The sequence below is a fragment of the Astyanax mexicanus genome, chromosome 20 (assembly GCF_023375975.1).
Source record: "Astyanax mexicanus isolate ESR-SI-001 chromosome 20, AstMex3_surface, whole genome shotgun sequence".
Taxonomy (NCBI): Eukaryota; Metazoa; Chordata; class Actinopteri; order Characiformes; family Acestrorhamphidae; genus Astyanax; species Astyanax mexicanus.
This window is the reverse complement of record NC_064427.1, coordinates 27,547,963-27,569,096: the sequence shown is the minus strand read 5'-3', so window position 1 is coordinate 27,569,096 and position 21,134 is coordinate 27,547,963. Positions and strand designations below refer to the sequence as shown.

General features: G+C 37.6%; 1 protein-coding gene across 4 annotated transcripts in view; it reads right to left on the bottom strand.

The window, feature by feature from the left end:
- Positions 1-1,382: 1,382 nt before the first annotated feature.
- The window catches only part of psd3l (pleckstrin and Sec7 domain containing 3, like), a 194,619-nt gene continuing 174,867 nt past the window's right edge, over positions 1,383-21,134 (bottom strand). For all 4 annotated transcript variants that reach the window (XM_022681270.2, XM_022681271.2, XM_022681272.2 and 1 more), the window contains 4 exons: positions 20,838-20,995; positions 20,073-20,217; positions 17,250-17,393; positions 1,383-6,010 (listed from right to left, as the gene is read on the bottom strand). In XM_022681270.2, the coding sequence (XP_022536991.2) occupies positions 5,810-6,010; positions 17,250-17,393; positions 20,073-20,217; positions 20,838-20,995 (648 nt within the window). In that variant the 3' untranslated portion in view covers positions 1,383-5,809. The remainder of the gene's footprint in view (positions 6,011-17,249; positions 17,394-20,072; positions 20,218-20,837; positions 20,996-21,134) is intronic.

Below are 21,134 nucleotides of genomic sequence, written 5' to 3'. Positions count from 1 at the left end.
GATGAGCTGGAGCTTCACAACATGAAGGAAAAGCAGCAGCTATTGTTCAGCACCTCCAGGAACTCCTTCAAGAAGCTGAGAAAACTATTCCAGGTGACTGAATAATGAAGTCATGAAGACACTGAGAGTAAAATACAAAGAGTGTGCAGATCTGTCCTCAAAGCTAAATGTGCTACTTAGAAGAAGCTAAAGTATAAAACACATTCTGATTTCTTTAACACTTCTTTAGTACATGTTCCTTAAACCAACCTACAGCACATGTCACCAATTTTTTGCAGTTTTTTTTACTTTTAGACATTTTCTAAATCTGGCAGTTGTTCTTTATATTCTGTGCACAATTCATGAAGAATGGACCAAAAGAGATACTTCACATTGACTTAAAATTGAATCCATTTACATAGTCCTATTGATGATATATATTATTTTCTCTAATATAAAATAGTTGTTTTTGTAACCATGGTGCAGCTCTAATGATTATGAATGCATCAAACATTCTGCAACTAACATAATTTTTCTGAAAATAGCAAAAAAGTCAAACACTGTAAGTGAAAAGACTAAATAATTTATATTATATTTTTCCCATTTTTAAAATATTATGCTTTGTTGGTATGTCTGCTGGGATGTTAATAACTGTTTAGTAAATAAGTGTTCAATATACATATTTTTTTAGTTTTGTAGATTCTTTTTCTCTGAAAAGCAGGACAAAAACACATTTCTGCTATTTACTTTATGCAATGTTAAAAAAATGGCAAATTTAATGAAAGCCTTTGGAAATCGTGTTTTTATTCAGTATTCATTTCAGATCGTGTCATCTTGACCGTTTAGTGTAAGGTGGTTAGGAATTAAAGTTTTAGTCAGTTTTTTTTTCTCGTTCTGGAGTTCAGATAATATCAACCATATTAAACACTATCGTAAGTCTTGAGACTCTTGAGGTTTAAGCAAATATTGACGTGAACAATGTCAACAACCAATAGGAGAGCTACGGAAAGCCGCAAGGCAAGCGTGGGAACGTTTGCAGAACTGGACATGGATGAGACTCGGAAACCACGATTCTCCTGGGGTGTAGAAACTGGTGACATCACGTGTCTCCCTATTTATACCATGACAGAGTGGAAACATATTTTATTGATAAATAATGTCAGAAAAAATCTGGTTGCAGTCTTGCAAATAGTGACCCTGCAAGATCCCCAGTCTTTGCAAAATCTTAGTTTGTGAGTAAAAAGTCTGTGACTTGTCTTTAGATGTGAGAGGGAGTGAAACTTCACTCTATTAAAAGTCTTTTCAGAGTCTTTTCGAAGTCGTTTAGGGTATGGTTGGCATAGGAAGTAAATGCATTGATTTGAACTCAATTTGACCGTGACACAAAAGAAGAGAGAAGCAGGTTTGAATTAAATACTGTGTTTTATTCACTGAAACCGTCTACAGTTTTGTATGACACCAGCACTGCGTCCCTGATCTTGGCCGGGCGAAGGGCGTAAGACACGCTCTCGAGCCAAGAGATCACTTGAACGAGCGAGAAAATGGAATCCTCTGCACACAGGGCAACAGATATATTTAACAACATTTACAGAGTTAAAGGATTGTACAAGATCACAGCTTTGAGAGATATTTCTATGCATTGTTTGGAATCCAAACAGCCTAGCTGAAGGCTAAGGTGCATCACTGTCTACTGAGGCGTGAGTATATACAAAGTCAGCTGCTCTCCTTTGGGTTACTGACAGTAACAGGTGCATGACTGATTCTATCCTAACAGAGATGACAGAAGAATATATTTATATAGAAATATATCTATGAGGGAGCAAAGCTCAAGATTGGACTGAGGAAAGGAAAGGGGGGGAAAAAAAAAAAAAAAAAAAAGTTGCTCGTCTAGGGTATTGTTGAAGTCTTATTAGATAAATAAAAAAATAATAATAAAAAGGTCTGTTAATCGACAGTGGAGTACCTCCTGTACTTTTACAGTGTTCACAAGCATGAACTGAAGGGTCATAGCATTACGTGGTGTGTGAATTAAAATATCAGTTATAAGATACTAGTCTTGAATTAAACTCACTCTGCTTGGGTCTTGGTCTTTAATTCTTGACCCCCTGCTGTCCATCTCAGTCCTGACCTGGTTTTGACTACAACACCAAAATAATAGTGACAGAATTTGATACACCAAACTCATAAAGCTGTTGCCATCTAAGCTTCAGAGAACATACAACCCTCAATCTCTGTTATTATAAGGCAGCAAAGCTCTTATACGAAGCTGAAACTAACCACTGTTCCAGTTCCAGTGTGAAATATATATCATATCATATACAGCTCTGTGGAGGACAATAAGAGGCCACTTAAAAATGACGAGTTTCTTTGATTTTACCAAATTAAAAACCTCTAAAATATAATCAAGAAGAAGATGAATGATCACAAGCCATCAAACCAAGCAGGCTGAACTGCTTGATTTTTTGCACCAGGAGAGACATAAAGTTATCCAAAGGCAGTGTGTAAGACTGCTGGAGGAGAACATGCCAAGATGCATGACATCTGTGATTAAAAAACAGGGTTATTCCACCAAATATTAATTTCTGAACTCTTAAAACTTTACGAATATGATCTTGTTTTCTTTGCATTCTTTGAGATATGAAAGCTCTGCATATTTTGCAAATCTCTGCAAATAAATGCTCTAAATGACAATATTTTTATTTGGAATTTGAGAGAAAGGATGTCCGTAGTTCATGTTCATTTTACTCAAACATATACCTATAAATAGCAAAATCAGTGAAACTGATTCAGAAACTGAAGTGGTCTCTTAATTTTGTCCAGAGCTATACATCAGATATTACATATCATATAATATATCTTCTACCTCAAGCAGGTGGGGGACAGATTTACATACATATTTATATACTGGTGTTTCAACAAGCTTCGACTTTTTTTTTCCTTTTTGTCCTGAAGATAAAACGTAGAAGAAACAAACACAATATTCCAGTCAAAAAGTTTGTTTTTTTTTTTTTACATTAAATTAAAGGCATTTCAAATAAACAAACATACATTTAACGTCATATTCGTCTTATTAACTGCATAAACTGACCCATAAAAGTATTTCTCAGCTTCCAATACAATGTTGTGCCATTCTGTGTATTCTTTCAGATTCTATCAAAAATAATTACCAAGAACAATTAAAAAAAAAATTCTTGTGCAACGGATCCACTGATAAAGGGACGCTGCTAGAGTAAAAATAATAATAATCCATATCATTAAAGGAAACCATTTGGTCAGCGTACATAATGGGAAATGAACAACAGTTACATAAATAGAATTAGACTCTTCATATCGCCTTCCGCACCGACACATTAACCCACATTAATCCACCGCGAGAGGACACGAGGATAAAGCAAATGACTATTAAGTGCTTCAATGTTAATATCCTCGCTGTGGTTTAAACAAGCGGTACGAGTGGAGAGATGGGAAAGAGAGAGAGAGAGAGAGATGGGAAAAAGAGAGAGAGAGCTAATAACAAAGCTAAAGCTATTTGTGCAGCAAAGCCAGCAAAAAAAAGAGAGAAAGAAAAAAAACAAAAAAAAAAACAAAACATGCAAGATACGCAAATTCTGACTGAGTGTATTAAATGATCTTTTTATGGCAGAAACAAACATAGAAATGTAATGCGGCCGATATGGGCTTATCATTTTTTCGTACTTTTATAACTCACATTCTTCAAATTCCGTAAATAATAAGTGTGGTAAATAGACAACAACAAAAATAATAATTATAATAATAAAAAAAACTAAATATAATAAAAATAAAGTGTCCTTAATACATACATTTCAAGTAAACAACATTTTAGACTGGAGGGACCATGCACGTAAACTAGCCTTATTTATTTATTCATTTTAACATATCTCGAAATACCTTCAAATAGCTTGGCTATACTTCACGTACTTAGATAAAAAAAAAAAAAAAAAAAGAACAAAAAAACAAATGACGTTCGCTAATTTAAACCTTCGAGAACTGAAAACAAACGAATCCGTTGTGTGGAAAACTTCTGTTGGTGTGCAGCTAGTGATGGAAATGTAAAAATGCTCAAAATAGTGTTCACGTCCGTTCTACCGCTAACCCAAAAGCCGAGAGTGACATCTTAAAGTCAATATCAACATCACGAAAAGGCAATAGTTTCAAATGTTATACAGCACTGTAAATAGCCTCCTCAAAAGGAAACTTTGTCTTCGAACAACCTAACTATGACAGCAAAACTACAGAGTCACTGACACTAACATAACTAACACGTCCAGGTTCGAGCTGACGAGAAGAAGAGAAAACAAAAAACGAACAAACGACGGATAAAAAAAAACAAACAAACAAAACAACGTACACTCAGCTCAGTACCTTCAATAAGATAAACACATTTATGATTTAGTACTGCCTGAAAAAACCTGTGATGTAGGTAAGAAATGTATCACTACCTTTTATAAAGCTCTAAATACTCAAAAGAACTAAGTCATAAAGTGCACTATAAATACTAATTTAATCTTTACAACAATAATGTTCTGAACCGAGAATTATAAATCCAAATATATAAGAAGATTATAAAATACACAAAAGGAGCATTGGCATTTACACTACTCAAAAAAGCAGAAGTAAACCTTTTTTTTCTTTTTTTCTTTACTTTAACAGTTAAAAAAATAAATGGCTCAACCTGCACAAACGATGATGTTGCCGGGAACACCATTCCGCAGTCTGAAAAAAAGCCATGTTTTGTAAATAGAACTCAACGCAGCTTCGAACCTCGATCCTTGTTAAGTACCCCTATTTATTTAGGTTTTTTTTTTAGGTTTTAAATCATTACAAAATAATGTATCTGGCATATGTTATTGTTAAACTGCTGTAACATGCTGGTAGAATAGAGAATAAATGTGATTTAATGACTATTTGATCGTATTATATATTATAGGAGTCTGTTTTAGGAATATAGGAAATTGGGAATTTGGGAGTTTAAGCTGCAGATTTTGTTCTGTTTCTGATGAGCTGAACTGATGCACCGCTGTCCTGTATATTATTATTATATACACCCTGACGCTGCAATCGCTGCAGTGAGAAAATTAAAATCTCAGAGAGACGAGAAGGTCCGTTGAGAATGACTCAGTGATTCACTCTCCATCTTATTCTCTCTTTTTTTTGTAGGAGAAACAAGAAAACAAGACTTGTGTCAGTTCCCTCTCTGGAAGCCTCACTCGTCTGAAATTGTTCGGTGGTGTGTGTGTGTGTGTGTGTTTCTTTTTCAACATTCACTTCATTTATATACTCAAATTACCTTCAGAGCAAGACCACATCTATCTATCTACTGCCTACTGTAGTATGTACAAAAGAAACTGATGTGGAAACATCCACTTAATTACAGTGGAGAAAAGTCCTACTCCTCTTGAATGAAAGGCAAATCAAGTCCTGGGACGGAAACGCGGCAGGAGAACACATCGAGTGAACGAGTGACAGTCCAACGCCTCACAATTAAATCTCACGCTCATCACGATAATGACGACCGCAGTGTCAACAACAAGGAATTTAAAAAGAAAAAAAGAAAAAAAGAAAAGAAAATGAAAAAGATAAAGAAAAAAAAAGGGAAGAGGACCACACTTATACGTAAGTAAGTAACGTCCCGTACGAATAATAGCTACGCAAGCACCTGTCAGTCTAAGAGGACGATTATTATCAAGTCAATTACATTGTACACAACAGTTTTCTGTTAGAGAACAGTGGCAGATAAATAAATTACATTAAAATATATATATTCACATGTTGTGTAGAATGGCTCTTCGACGGGTCTACAGTGGACCGCCTATGTGACCTTGGGGGTCTCGGGCCGGTAGTCCTTCCTCTCGGACGTGTTGCGCTTGACTTTGGCCGCGGCCGGCTGCGACTCCTGATTGAGGGAGGGGCTGGACTGGGATTTCTTCAGCGCCGCGTCGTTATCTTTCCCAGTCAGGAGCTCCTTCACCCCCTCCTTCAACAGCTTCACGTACGTCTCATAACGATTCTCCTGCAAAAGGTTAACGAGATGTCAACAACTGCAGCCACCTATAACATTTCAACACACACACACACACACACACACACACACACACACACACACACACACACACACACACACACACACACACACACACACACACACACACACACACACACACACACACACACACACACACACACACAGCGCTACAGTGGTAAAAATGAAGGTGTTAGAAATGGTTTTACTGGCTGGTGCCATAGATGAACACCTTTACTTCCAGATAAATAACCATGTTTCTAATGTTTGTAATACAGATGATAGTATAAGATGGTAAGAAAAATCTTAACTTCATGGAAAATTACTTTAAAGGTTCTATAAAGGTTCCTCACGCTATCATTACAAACATGGTTCTGTGCGGAACCAACAGTGGTTCTTCTGTGGAATCGACACTGTATACAATAAATCAGAAAAATGCACTTTATTAGGAAAATGCCAAATTGATTCACAGCTAAACCATTGCTAATGGTTGCTAATGTGTTGCTTTGCTAATGTGTTGCTAGTGTAGTGTTACGTGTTACTAGGTGCCAATGGTGTACCAGGTGTTTATTTTTGGCTGGTACTGTATCTGTGGATTAGACTATAGGGACCTGCCCTTTAAGAAGTAAATGCAGTTTAATGGATGTCAGGACAATAAAAGTCTAGGCTTTGGGCATTGACAAAAATGAATGGGAGTAAATAGGAGGAAAGAGGGATGAAAAAAATTAAAAATAGATGAGTGTGGGTGAGTATGGCTGTGGAGGACCTCATCTGACTATAGGAGAGCATGCAGGCAAATTAAACTCGAATAATTTAGTTTTAGTAAAAACTAAATAATAATCAGATAAGAGTAATTTTCTACTCAGAAAGAAATGTCAAAATATTCAAAGAATCTACGATAAAGCACTACTATTACAGTCAGAACATGAACAAAATGAATAAAAACAGCAAAAAAAGTGACAGTAAAAGTTATGATGAAGACAAAATTATGTTTCTTCTTACTCATAACAACAAACGTCAAATGGTTCTCAGAAATCTACAACCAACACAATCAATCAAAAAGAAAAATAAATGCAACAATAACAATAACAGACGTGCTAAAAGAGGTGAGCGCATCAGTGATTAGGAGATATAATTATACACTCCTCCTTCCTGTAATGACAAATGTCACACTATTCTTAGAATGGCACACTGCGGTATGTTACAGTGGGGTCTTTAATGAGGGTCTGAGGCAGTGAGAGGAGAGCTGAACACTACACACTGCCGTGGTGTTCTATATGGAGACACTGCTGCCTACAGCATGCTGTTCACCAGTGTAGTGAGCTGCTGTCAGAATGGGTCTCGTACACCTGCAGAGAACATGCAGCCTTTAAGCAGCGTCTTACATGAAAAGGTTACAGGATCTCAAATCCTGGACTTAAATGTCTCGGGAGAAATGCAGCATTTGCTCTCATTTACTGGATACACTAAACTGCGTAGTGTTGATAAAATTCACTAATCCTTCAAAGGTCTCTAAGTATATCCAAGTATATCAAAATATTGGATGATTTAAGTTAAGCATTAACCCTTTAAACCTCTGGAAATTACGTCTCTTTGTACAACAGACACTTTATTATTATTGTTTATATTGGTTTATGTTCTGATTTTAACAAAAAGAATCGTATCTTACTCCCTGCACAAGGAGCAGTACGATACTCATTGCAATCTTACACCCTGCCAACAGTCAATTTTTTATGCATTCTGCCTGCTTCGGTTAAATAGCAATGGCACTTACGAATATACAGCTCTGGAAAAAATTAAGAGACCACTTCAGTTTCTGAATCAGTTTCTCTAATTTTGCTATTTATAGGTTTATGTTTGAGTAAAACGAACATTGTTGTTTTATTATATAAAATACAAACAAAATTTCTCCCAAATTCCTAATAAAACTATTGCCATTTAGAGCATTTATTTGCAGAAAATAAGATATTGGCTGAAATATGCAAAAAAGATGCAGAGCTTTCAGACCTCAAATATTGCAACAGAAATAGTTTAGAAATCAAGATTTGGTGGAATAACCCTGTTTTTTAATCACAGTTTTCATGCATCTTGGCATGTTTTTCTCCACCAGTCTTACACACTGCTTTTGGATAACTTTATGCCTTTACTCCTGGTGCAAAAATTCAAGCAGTTCAGCCTCGTTTGATGGCTTGTGATCATCCATCATCCTGTGTCTTATATATTAAATTATGAAAAACTCTTAATTTTTAAGTGGTCTCTTTTTTTCCAGAGCTGTATCTTCGCTGATGGGCGTGATGATCTGGGAAGGGAGGTGTGTTAAGGTAAATTTCTGGCGTACTGCTATCTTGGCAATGGAAAACACAGATGTGCCACTGCCTGAAAACAACCTAGGCAGACATCAACATTCAATTGACAGCTTTTCTAAAGATTGCTACAATATGGCATCTCAAAGTGACATCTGATTGTTTTATAAAAGTATATATTTCAAAATAGTTAAAACACAAATCTTTTTAAAATTAAAATACCAAAGTAAAAATACCAAATTAAAAATATTCAATTGTGCATTGTCTGGTTAAGATGTTAAAGGATGTCAATGATCACATGCTTTTTTAATTATTAAAATAATAGTTTGATTTGACTGTGCTTCTTAAAATGATAGCAAAATTAACAAGCTGTACACTACTGCATTTCTGATGCACAACCAAACAAGACACTTCACAGTGACTCTTGAATCTAGAGAACACGCTATAAAGCCACGAAAAGTAAAAGTGAAGCTAAAAACTGAAGTGAAATAAAGATATTTTCACCACAATAAGAGAATTATGGGAATTAGGACACTCGGAACACTACACAATAGCGAGCTTAACAAAGGGTTCACACAGGCTGGCGTGTGAAGGCAGTAAAGGTGCAGCTATGCAGGCTAATGTGGCTTTGAACCATTGATTAAAGCTCACCGGACAGGGTAGCCTTTAATCACTCAACTGTAAGACACACAGACAGGCCTATTGATCTCTCTCCAATGGGCCAAAAGGGGGTCCGAGAGAATCAATCAGTTTCACCAAACTGCAGAGAAGGGTTTATTTCGGCCTGTGCGGCACTGAGTTAATAAACGCATGGAAGTTGTGCAGCCAAGTTAGCGTGGAAAGCCCTTCTGCTGCCGCGTTTGATGTGGGGCGAGTTAGTTAGAGCGGGAAAGAAGAGAGAGAGAGAAAGAGAGCGGGAAAGAAGAGAGAGAGAGAGAGAATGGATTGATTAGTCGGGCCGATTGTAATTCGGTTTGCGGGGCTTTGTTCCAAACAGTTTGACACTACTGCTGTGGAGATCTGAGGGACCTATCCTCCACCGGGTTTGAAGCATCACCACCAGCAAGATCACTCCATTCATGCCCAGTCAAGAGCTGTGTGAAGTGCGGCTCTAAAACACTGGGAACGCTGCCAGGATGAGTTCAGGTAGGAGACGACACGACTAGGGCAATTTGGGCGAAGCTGGAACAGCACATTTCCATATTATTACAGAAGTGTTTCTAGAGATCATACGCCAAAAGTAGGTCTGTCAGCATTTAACACGTTAATGCATGCAGTTAATCTAGAAACTTTAACCACATAACAAAGCAACACTCACTGTTAAGTTTAGAAAGCAGATTACTTTTTTATTTATGCTGAAATCTATACGCTCTCTCTCTTTCTTTCCCTCACTGGTGGGGTTATGCACACAAACATGCACAGAGCTGATGGCACATTTCTTCTTTTTAAGCTGTTGAGTGTGGAATATGGAGCTACACTAGCATTTATTTTCTTCATTAAAACTCTCAGTTAAATGCAGTAACTGTAGCACATTACAATATTCTATCTTAAAAAGAGTCAAAACTACCCTGAGATATTATAATACAGCTAATCTACCCTCAGATATTATAGTACAGTAAAAAAAAAAGGATCTTGCCTGTCAGGTGTAAAATCACACTACTCCACTGTTATGGTTCCCTTCTTAAAAATACAGTTTATTACCAACAGTTAACAAAAAATGTAATCACAATCTTGTCTATGATTTAGAATATTGTTTTTTTCAAGAGACTGGCACCAACAATACAAATCTTAAGTGTTTCTAACACTGATTATTTTATTCACATTTAAATTCCCATTATAAAAGCATTTTTTCTTTAAAAAAAAGTTTTTTCTTTTTTTTTTCTTACGAAAAAATAATGTTTCTATTGTGAATTCTACTGTGATAAAACTGATTAATTTCTTATAATCAATTAACACCCAGCAGCAGGTAAACTGATCATGGAGGGGGAAGCTTAGGGACAGCCACACCCGTACAGTATAAGTTAAACACTGGCCAATGTGCTCATGGCAAGGCTACGCAAGTCAATATGACGTTAATACATTCTGACATATCATTAAACACATAATTGAGAAATGTTATATTTTTGTATAGAAATGGTGGGTTCGTCTATACTTGTTCTGTATGACCATGTTCCACCCCAGCAGAAGTACTTCACACTTTGATTTCTCCGGATATTTACACCAAGCACTTCAACACTGGAAAACAGTGTTACTTTACTGTCCATGTTGCGCTTCAAAGAAATGGCTTCATATTAGCATAATATGCCATTTTGACACCGGTTAATTTTAAAGTGCTGAATTCTGATTCAGATTTGCATGCTGGTCTACTGGGTCTCTTGGCTAACCTCGCAGCTGTCTGGAAGTGTCGTGGCTCCGCTGCAAATCATTTCATTACTTCAGCGAGCACACCTGCCATCTGCCATTTCAAACAGCTCATCATTCCATGTCAGGCACTGCTCAATATGACACCAAAAATTAAGCTTATAAATGATGCTCCACGTCACGGTATCACATTTTTCCATTTGACAAATTACTCGCGAGCTTGTCGAAGAAAACGACGGGGTGGAAGGCCTCAAAGTCCTGGAGCTTTTAAAGCCTTAGAGAAAAAGTTTCTTTTAAAGCAGCAGTCCTTAGGATATATTATTTTAAATTTAAAGCAGTGGTATTTCTGAAAGGGAAAGGAGACAATATTCAAATTAATGGCATCAATTCACTTCTTTAATCATCCCTGCATCCATACAAATACTGTATATTTATTCGAAAAACAGAGTAAAGCCCTACACTGCGAGCCCGGATAAGTTGAATTTACTTAAAAATTTGAGGAAACCGGTTGCCTTAAAAAAGTTAAGTAATGGATAATGAAAACTTAAGTTAGCATAACTTAAAACATCAAGTTATTACAACTAAAGGGGAAGTTGATTTATTTGTAAGGTAGCCCAGGGGGAATCACTACACACTGATGGTGAGTGTCTGTCAGAAACTGTTGGACACACCCATTTTGCAAATAGATTGTGACAGAAGCCAATGGAAAAGAAGCTGTTAATGGCAAAACAGACTAAACTCAGTTATTATAAGTTGGTTCCACTCAAAAATATCATTTTGAATAGTACAGTATATGTGCTCACAAATTCAATTTAACTAACTCAAAATAGTTGAGTATTGTTTAGAAATATCCAATTTTATGTAAAACAGACTTAAATCATTTGAGTTCAAACAACTTCTGGGTTTACAGTGTATCCGGACGGGATTAGTTTCTTACATGGACGTCTGTGAAAAATATTTCACACTTCTATCAGTGATAAAACTCTTGCATTCGGACTGCAATTAAAAAAACAGAAGGACCAGTGAGTTTTTAGCTTTCTCAGTCACATGACATCGCTTTCAGTAGCTCCTCCATTTCCACCAACTGTTGTGTTTATGTGGATCTCTATGGAAACGCATGCCCAAAGTGTAATTACGGTGCGTGGCAGCGGACAAATAGTTATTTTAATACATGCGAGGTGGCAAAACTCAGATGTGCATCCGGACGGGAATAAAATTACCAGAGGACCACAGAGTTCAGCGAAAAACAGTAGGTAATTCAGCCTGTAAAACCGGACGGGAATTAAATCACAGAGGACGCCCCATAAAAGGGAAAATTACCCCAGGACCCCTGAGAAACTAATGCTGTCTGGATAGTGAGAGTAGGTTTTCCCTGGAGTTTTTCAGGCTGCAACAGCTGTTTTCTGGTTTCTAGACAAACTATCTTACATTCTGTGCAAGGCATGTCGCGATGCTCACTGCTATCTTACACCCCGGGAACAGTCTATTTCACAATTTGCCCTTGTGTTGCAAGTGCTTACGAATATATCTACATAGATTGGTGTGATGATCTAAAAGTGAGGTGTGTTCAGGTAAATGTCTGGTGTATTGCTATCTTGCCCACTGAAAACACAGGTGCACCACTGACTGATTTAAACCCTAACACCAGTCAATCATTAGATGTCAACTGGTATATTGGCAATGCAGGCAAAGCGTGTACACCCCCGCTTGTTAGGCACATTCACACACAAAGACACACAGCAGTGCACAAACCCAACTTTTACATCACCAATGAACAAATAAACAATAAAATAACATTGCTGTTCCGGTAAATGATCTGCTTGGGCATCTTCACAAGCATGAATGTGTAGGTAACTAAAGAAGCACTGCGCCAAAGTCAGAGCGTACCTGGCTCTTAAAGGGAATGGCAGCTGACAAGCTTGGTTTATTCATGTTTCGGACAAACAAAACCATGATTTATTAAGAAAATAAGTACACGCATTTTGCTCATTTTGAGACATGCACACTGTACTTTTCCTGTCATTATGATAGCAAGGACACACTGACACTCTAAATCAAGCTAAGGTCCTTCATCTGTTAATTCACACTTTGTTGAACCAAAGACACACAATTAGAACGAAACAAGGATGGTAAGCTAAAAGAGAGAGAGAGCCTGCTAAAATCACTCACTCTAAAACTGCCAGAGACTGTCATTTTAATCAATGGATTACTTAATCCATATATTGCTTTGCTGTATACAAGATGCAGCACTGATTATGCTAATCCAGCACTTTAACAGAACACAGCAACAGCACAGTTTTAACAGTATACCACCATATACAGCTCTGGAAATAATTAAGAGACCACTGCAGTTTCTGAATCAGTTTTCCTGATTTTGCTATTTATAGTTATATGTTTGAGTAAAATGAACATTGTTTTATTCTATAAACTACGGTCAACATTTCTCCCAAATTCCAAATAAAAAATGGTCATTTAGAGCATTTATGTGCAGAAAATTAGAACTGTGTGTGGAAAAAAAAGATTCAAAGCTTTCAAGACCTCAAATAATGCAAAGAAAACAAGTTCAAATTTATGAAGTTTTAAGAGTTCAGAAATCAATATTTGGTGGAATAACCCTGGTTTTTAATCACAGTTTTCATGCGTCTTGGTATGTTCTCCTCCACCAGTCTTACAAACTGCTTTTGGATAACTTTATGCCTGCACTCCTGGTGCAGAAAATCAAGTAGTTCAGCTTGGGTTAATGGCTTGTGATCATCCATTTTCATCTTGACTGTATTCCAGAGGTTTTTAATTGGGTAAAACCGAAGAAACGCATAGTTTTTAAGTGGTCTCTTATTTTTTTCCAGAGCTATAATAGTAGACAGTATAACTGTGGACAGTAGCCACTTTAGGGGCTAAAATATATTAATACTCATTTATTATAGACACCATACACAATCATATTGAAATAATGGTTACTACAGTCTACTACAGTCTGATAAATTACCCAGTTGCATCTTAAATCAATCCAGATCCACCAGAATCTCACTTTACAAAAGGATTTTCATTGTTAAATCCAGGACAGGGAGTACGCCTGTAAAATAAAGCTGGGGGAGTTTGCGGTGTGCAGTAAAACTCTTTCATTTCAGAACATTGTTGTGAACATAATCATCCCTGGAGCTCAGTCAGTGTTGAGAGCATTCATGAACAGATTAGATCTGCCAGCTAGCTCTGTGGTGAAGTGACACCACGGATCTCTGAGATAACAGTATAATCATTATTACAGCAGAGGCAGAGCATGAACATGAAACCAGTTGGAAACAGAACCATATAATCAGAGAAGGCAGATTACATAAGATAACGAGATCCATACTTCCGATACTTTTCCTGAAAAGAAGAATGATCTCTGTGATGACTGATTTATCTTATCTTCATACTGTACAGTCTGTGCAACGCTTAAACTGTTCTATAAGATCAAACGGTGGGATAGGAACAAGTTTTCCTGCTATAATATCAGTGACCCAAATGATGCTTTTCCCATCAGAATGATTTCAATTTTACAATACTAAACATCATAATTACCATGGTGTTTGTATAGAAATAACAGTAACTATATATTAATAAATACTCTAACTTTTTTGATACTTTATTATTTATATTGTTTATATGCCTATAATGCCTATACCTTTTGAGTTCTTTGCTGTACCTTTGCTGCTATAACAATGTGAATAAAATAATCTCTTCTTATCTTAATAAAAGGTTGTGTGCTATAGTTTGGCAAAAGTACATATTCTGCTGTTTTAAAGCAAAAAAAAAAATAAAATAAAATAAAACCATTTTTTATACTGCTTATTTCTGAAATTCTTGCATAGCTTTTGTCTAGTATTATTTATATTTCCCATCCTGGTGTGGTAAATCTGTGATTAATGGTGTTTAATCAGGTTAGATATCCAGGAGAAATATTGAACTTAACATTTGTTCTCCAAACTAGCTCACAAGTCCTTTTTTTTTTTTTAAGTATTTTAGTATTTATGTTTACTTGTTTATTACTAGTTTATCTGTTCTTTACAAATGAATTATTATTTTTCTTATTTGTCTTCTGCTTTTCACCCCTAGTTTAGCTATATCGATTATCCCACCCACTCAGCTGTAGTCCCCCTATCACTAGTAATGCCCCAGTACCAGGAGAGTGAAGACTAGCACCTGCCTCCTCCAATACATGTGAAGTCAGCCACCGCCTCTTTTCCAACTGTTGTGGATGTAGCATTACCCAGTAGCCAACATATGATCGGAGGAAAGCGCAGCAAATCTGCTCCTAGAGAGAAATGTGTGTGTGTAGAGAGCGCCATCTACCCACTCGGAGAGAGCAAGGCCAATTGTGCTCTCTCAGGACTCCGGCAGCTGAAGACAAGCTGCATAAACGGGATTCTAACCACTCACTTGCATCTGTTCTGTAATGTGATCTGAGATTTTACAGGAACAAAAAACATTTACAGATGACATAAATGGTTTTAAAATCTATTTTTAGTGTAAAACCTCTGCAAAGTACAGTACCATGTGAAAGTATCAGAACCTAAAAGGATCTATAAATGTTTCCCTTTGTACCTCTCTCTACCCATCACCCTCATTTACTGCAGGTTGTTTCAGCAAATGGAATAAGACTGTCCTCAAAACATAACACAGTCTCCTCTTATCCTCTGAAAAACACACATTCTTATCAAGGAGAAAATCTTCTCAGGACCTTTGAGAACAAACAAAAAATCAAACGAAAATTCAGTCTGAAGGCACAGAGCAGATAGCAGCTCCTCCTGGCAGAACTCCATGGATTGCAAACCTTCAGCTCAGCTTGTGCAGTGCCCAGCTGCCCACGAGCAACACAGCTTGTGCGCCAGAGATGCATCGAGTCTATGGACTGAAATGACTTTCACATACAGATTCTCATTTGCAGCAGGTGGAGGAGAAGCGCACGAGACAGTGCTGTGTGCTGTGCGGGGGAGCGCAGTAATGTATCTAACAGACAGTGCTTCCTGAAAACTCCTCAAGTCAATTGTAAAGATAGTCAGGCAAGAAGTCACATAGATAAGAAAGGAAAATATTTTATAGATCTGAAATATGTGTAGTTTTGGATATAAAGAGATTCAATAGGATAGCAGCTAGGGTTAAATGACAAAAAAATTAAGGTTCCATTGACTATTTTTTATCAATATAGCTGTGATTTTTCCAACCAACAAAACAGCAACAATTGAATGAATGAAGGAAACATGTAGTGTTTAATGTGTTTTAAATGTGATTTATTCCACAATTATAAAATAATATGAAGCTCCAACTACAGTGAACAATACAAGCCAATGAGACAACAAAAAAGCCTGCTAAGCATTTGCCAATTGCCTCGTTTTACAATCTGTCGGCCCTGTTTCTGTAGTGTTCTGATTGATTTTCAGCAAGGTTGAGCAGTTATGTCAGACAAGATGCATAATGCATCTCACTTCACAGAATTAATTAATTAATTAATTAATTTGCCTTCGCAAATCGCTAATTAGGTCAAAATATGTCATTAATTACAGAAAACTGAAGTTGAGTGGGTCCAAATGACCTTTCATTTATTCCCGATGAAGTGTGGAAGATGTAGGGGTGGGCAATATGATGATGCAGTATAATTATTACAAGAAAATAGTCACCATTTGCATTTTTGAGCATGTCATTTTTGAGCATGCCACAGTACACCAGAATGAATTGGACTTTTCTGTTCCTTCTTAACACTGCTGACAATAAATATAACATCATTCTAGTAGTAGGTTTCCTTTTTTCTTAATATGCTCAACAATGAGCAAAACAATTGAACAAACAAACTACACTAAATACTGTGCGTCACAAAAATGCCTTTAAACTAGATCTGGGCGATACGCAAAAAAAAAACAACAACCCAAAAATGATATCATGCTATTTAGAGACATTTTGCTTTGGAAACTCCTACAGGACAATTAAAGAAGCTGCCTGTCCACTTTCTTCACCACTCAATAATTTCAGATCAGTAACAGGAATCGACCCCAACTTTTTAAATGTGAAAATAGACAGAAAAAACAGACAATCATAATAAAACGAAAGATTTGGAGGACAAGAAATATTTTTCAGTAAGTTCAGGAAAGTGGCAATTTTAGGATTTTTATTCATTATTTTTAGACAGTTAGAAATTGATGAAACTGCCTGCCTGTTAAGGGGTTAATCAAAGCATTATAAATGTATGAATATTAGACAATGTATAAACAAACCCTAGAACTGCAAATAAAATATAATGTTAATCTTCTTCCTTGACCTAGGCACTCACTGAAGCCAAGTAAACGTGACAGGAATGGTTGAGCAGAGAACCAGCCAATCAGAATACACAAACAAGCCTATTTCCATAAAATCTAGGCAAGCTCTGGCCTGGCCCTCTCAGTGAAAACATATCACAGATAATGACTGCAAGACTCTGCGTCAGCATGTACTGCAATAAGCAGCTAAACACAAAAACAACTGATCCAGTAATGGAATGACCTGCAGAAGCACATCTGAACTGATGGTCTTCTTTAAGAGGGTAATGCTCTTACCTCAAACTCCAGGTAGTGCTCTTTCAGACGGTACTCATCAACCTCCTTGGCTTTGACCTTCTTATCTGGAGGGTAGGACCTGTGCTCAGCTAACTCTGTGGAGATGTGCTTTAGCTTGGCCTCGTGTGACTTGAGCTGCTCCTCCTGCAAAAATATAACAACTCTGATAAGCTTCAAATCCACACTGACAAATTACTCACCTGACAAGCACAGAACATATTTTATAATACTAATAATCAGATTTGTAGTGTTATCAGTGAATACTTTTCAATGATGATCACATTGTGTGATCTGTGATGAACGAACAGATCAAATTTAACTAGATTAGAAGGAAGAATGCCGGTAGGTAAGTAAGTAGGGAGAGAGGTATGAGGGTGTAGGCAGGGGGTAAGAAGGGGGGGTGTGTAGGTAGGTAGGAAGGTAGATAGGAAGGGAGATATGTAGGTAGAAAGGTCGGTGTGAGGTAAGAAGGGGGGTAGATAGGTATGTGGGTGGGGGTAAGTAGTGGACAAGTAGGAAGGGAGAAATGTAAGTAGGGAGTTAGGTGGGAGGTAGGTAGGTAGGTAGATAAGTAGGGAGGTAGGTGGGGGGTAAGTAGGGGGTATATAGGAAGGGAGATATGTGGGTAGGTAGGGGGTAAGAAAGGGGGCATGTAGGTAGGTAGAAGGTATGGAGGTAGTGGGGGTGGGTAGGGGGGTAAGTAGGGGGGTAGGTTGGAAGGGAGGTATGTAAGGAGGGAGTTAGGTAGGCGGGGGATAGGTAAGAGCGTAAGAAGTGGGGTAGGTAGTGAGGGAGGTATGTAGGTAGGTAGGTGGGTGGTAGGTAAGGGGATGAGTAGGGGGGTAGGTAGTGAGGGGGGTATGTAGGTAGGGAGGTGGGGGGTAGGTAAGGGGGTAAAATAGGGGGTAGGTAGTGAGGGCGCTATGTAGGTAGGGAGAAAGAGGTAGGTAGGTGGGGGTAGGTTTGTAGGTAACTAGTAGGGATGTAGGTGGGGGCAGGTAGGGGAGTAATTAGAGGGGTAGGTGGGGAGGTAGCTAGGTATGTAGGTAGGAAGTGAAGAAAGTAGGGAGGGAGGTAAGTAAATATTTATTGCCAGTATAATAACAATAAGCTAACTCTCCTTTTTTGTAAACTGCCACCAATGCATCATCACTAGGCAGTCAATACACTTGGAGGAAATTGCTGATTGCCCATATCTGATACATCAGCCAACAGATGCCTGTGTCGACCAGCAATGCTAAAGGGAGTGATGATGGCAAAATGACCACCTACCCACCTGGAGATAGCACTGCCAATTGTGCTCTCTCTGACTCCGTCTGCTGATGGCAAAACAGCACAAACTGGTATTCTGTCTTTTTTTTTTGTCAGCTTAACACGGTTGGAGGAGAACACTAATTCTGTTATCTCGAATAACAGATGCTGACTAACATCAAGCTAAACAATAAGCCCCCGGGGGCTCCAAGCAGATGACAGATGTGCCACTCAGGAGCCCTTGTTTTTTTTTTTGTTAATTACTGCAATAAGTGTAGACTAGTGTTTACAATCACTATTCTAAAGGTTAAAGTTAATTACCTGCACTGGTTTACGTCTGGAACTACAACACTAAAAGGTCAAGAAGTGCCCTAGTGTAATCACTTATTAAACATAATCAAGAGAAGAGCTAAACAGGTGAGAAAGTAAGTAGGTAAGTAAGAGGCAGTAATTGATTACTTTAGAGCTGTTTCATCAAGAGCCCCAGTGATATGTTCAACGCTCTTCTCTCGCGCGCTCAGAACTAGCCTGTAGCAAAGCTTTAACATCATGCTGAGCTATAGCTAGCCCTAGCTACAATATTATTGTAATTTTAGGACAGATTTTTGCCACTGATACAATAACAAAATAATTGCATTATAGTGCAGTTACACACTATTAAAGAGAAACACATTATGTGGTAATTAATAATGTTCAGACACTGGAATTGGAATATACAACTCTGGAAAAAACTTCAATTTCTAAATCATTTTCTCTGATTTTGCTATTTATAGGTATAACTTTGAGTAAAATGAACATTGTTGTTTTATTATATAAACTATGGAAAACATTTCTACCAAATTCCAAATAAAATACTGTCTTGACAGAAAATGAGAAATGGCTGAAATAAAAAAAAAGATGCAGAGCTTTCAGACCTCAAATAATGCAAAGAAAACAAGTTCATATTCATGAAGTTTTGTTATTTGTTGGAATAACCCTGGTTTTTAATTACAGTTTTAATGCATCTTGGCATGTTCTCCTCCACCAGTCTTACCCACTGCTTTTGAAAAAATGTATGTCACTCCTGGTGCAAAAAATCATGCAGTTCAGCTTGGTTTGATGGCTTGTGATCATCCCTCTTCCTCTGAATTATATTCTAGAGGTTTTCAATTTGATAAAATCAAATACATTTAAGTGGTCTCTTATTTTTTTTCTAGAGCTGTATATATTTTTAAATATTCTAAATAAATTTAAAAAGCTGTCGACCTATTGGATTACTTTCATTAAACTGCTCTCCAGGTACAATAAATTGATAATTATTGTAAAGGGTCACAGTATCGATATGTAATTATATTTATTTATTTAGATGTTATGACTGGTTGCAGACAGGGCTTGATTTTGTATTACTTTTAAACTCTAACCACTAGAAAGCAGTGTTGTGTTCTGTAATGAACGGTCATAATTGAATAAAAATGGCAATAATTGCAATATATTGTGATATATTAATTCATAACCCTTGTATCGTGTTATGTATCGTAACGCAGAGTTCTTGCCTATACACAGCCCTTTACTACACACATATTCGTATTTCACCTGAGACATCCTGGTGGTGGTGGCAGGCAGCAGCGGGCGGCTGAATTTCTTCTGTGAGCCGATGGCAGCAGGGAAGGAGGGTGCTGAGAACATGGCCGCCACCGAGTTGATTATTCTGATCCACGAGTCCATCTCCTCGGGGCTCCTGCAGGGAAAACAGATGTGCTTTTGACGACAGTCAGCACTTGGTACGCAAAGTGCAGAAGTTAAAAAGCTTCCTCTGTCCATTAAGTGGATTAAGATTCCGATGCTGGAAATAGCTTTCCGTCTTACAGTACAGAGCAGGAAAAACGTTCCTTAAAAAATATTTATTTACCAGACTCTTACACTGCATCATACTCTGTCATTTGCTGGTGTCGGCTGTGCAAGGACGAGTACACATTAACAGAGGAAAACTGCAGGAATTGACAATGCTCTACAATGACCCAATTAAGGTGCCGCAATATTTTACCAGGATGTCATGCACTGTGCTCCTCTAATTAACGCATTAAAAAATGCTCTCTGTGGAGTGCCCCAATCTTTCTTCTTGATAAGGGGACTGTATTTGGTTTTCTATGAATACTGGCTCAAGTTATAAGAAGAAAAAATAAACTGTCCTGCATAGACTAAGAGTAACGATGAATGTGTTTTCACTATGCTTGAACCCAAGCATGAAATTAGATTTTGGCTGGAAGGCCCCTTATTCTTCTCTTAGTCTCTGGGGCGGTGTATGATGGCTCCTGTCTGAAATAAATTGTGCGTTTCCTGGACGGCGGGACGTCTTACTGTGCTTGGAAGAGGAAGACTCTCCAGTCGGCAGTCTTCAGCTTCAGCACATTGGGCTTTTTCTCGTAGTCTACAGCTTGGATAGCCAGGGCGTGGTGCGTGCTGATGGCGTTCTTCAGGTCCTCCTCGGACAGGGCCTTCTCAGGTTTGTACTCATCCTGTGGATGAATGGAACAGAGCAATAAATGTAGAATTCAATGATTTGTAAGAGATTTATATTCCTTATTTGGTCATTTTTAATCACATAATCAGCTAACTAAAATGCTGGTTGGGTTTGAATCCAAATTTTGCACAAAC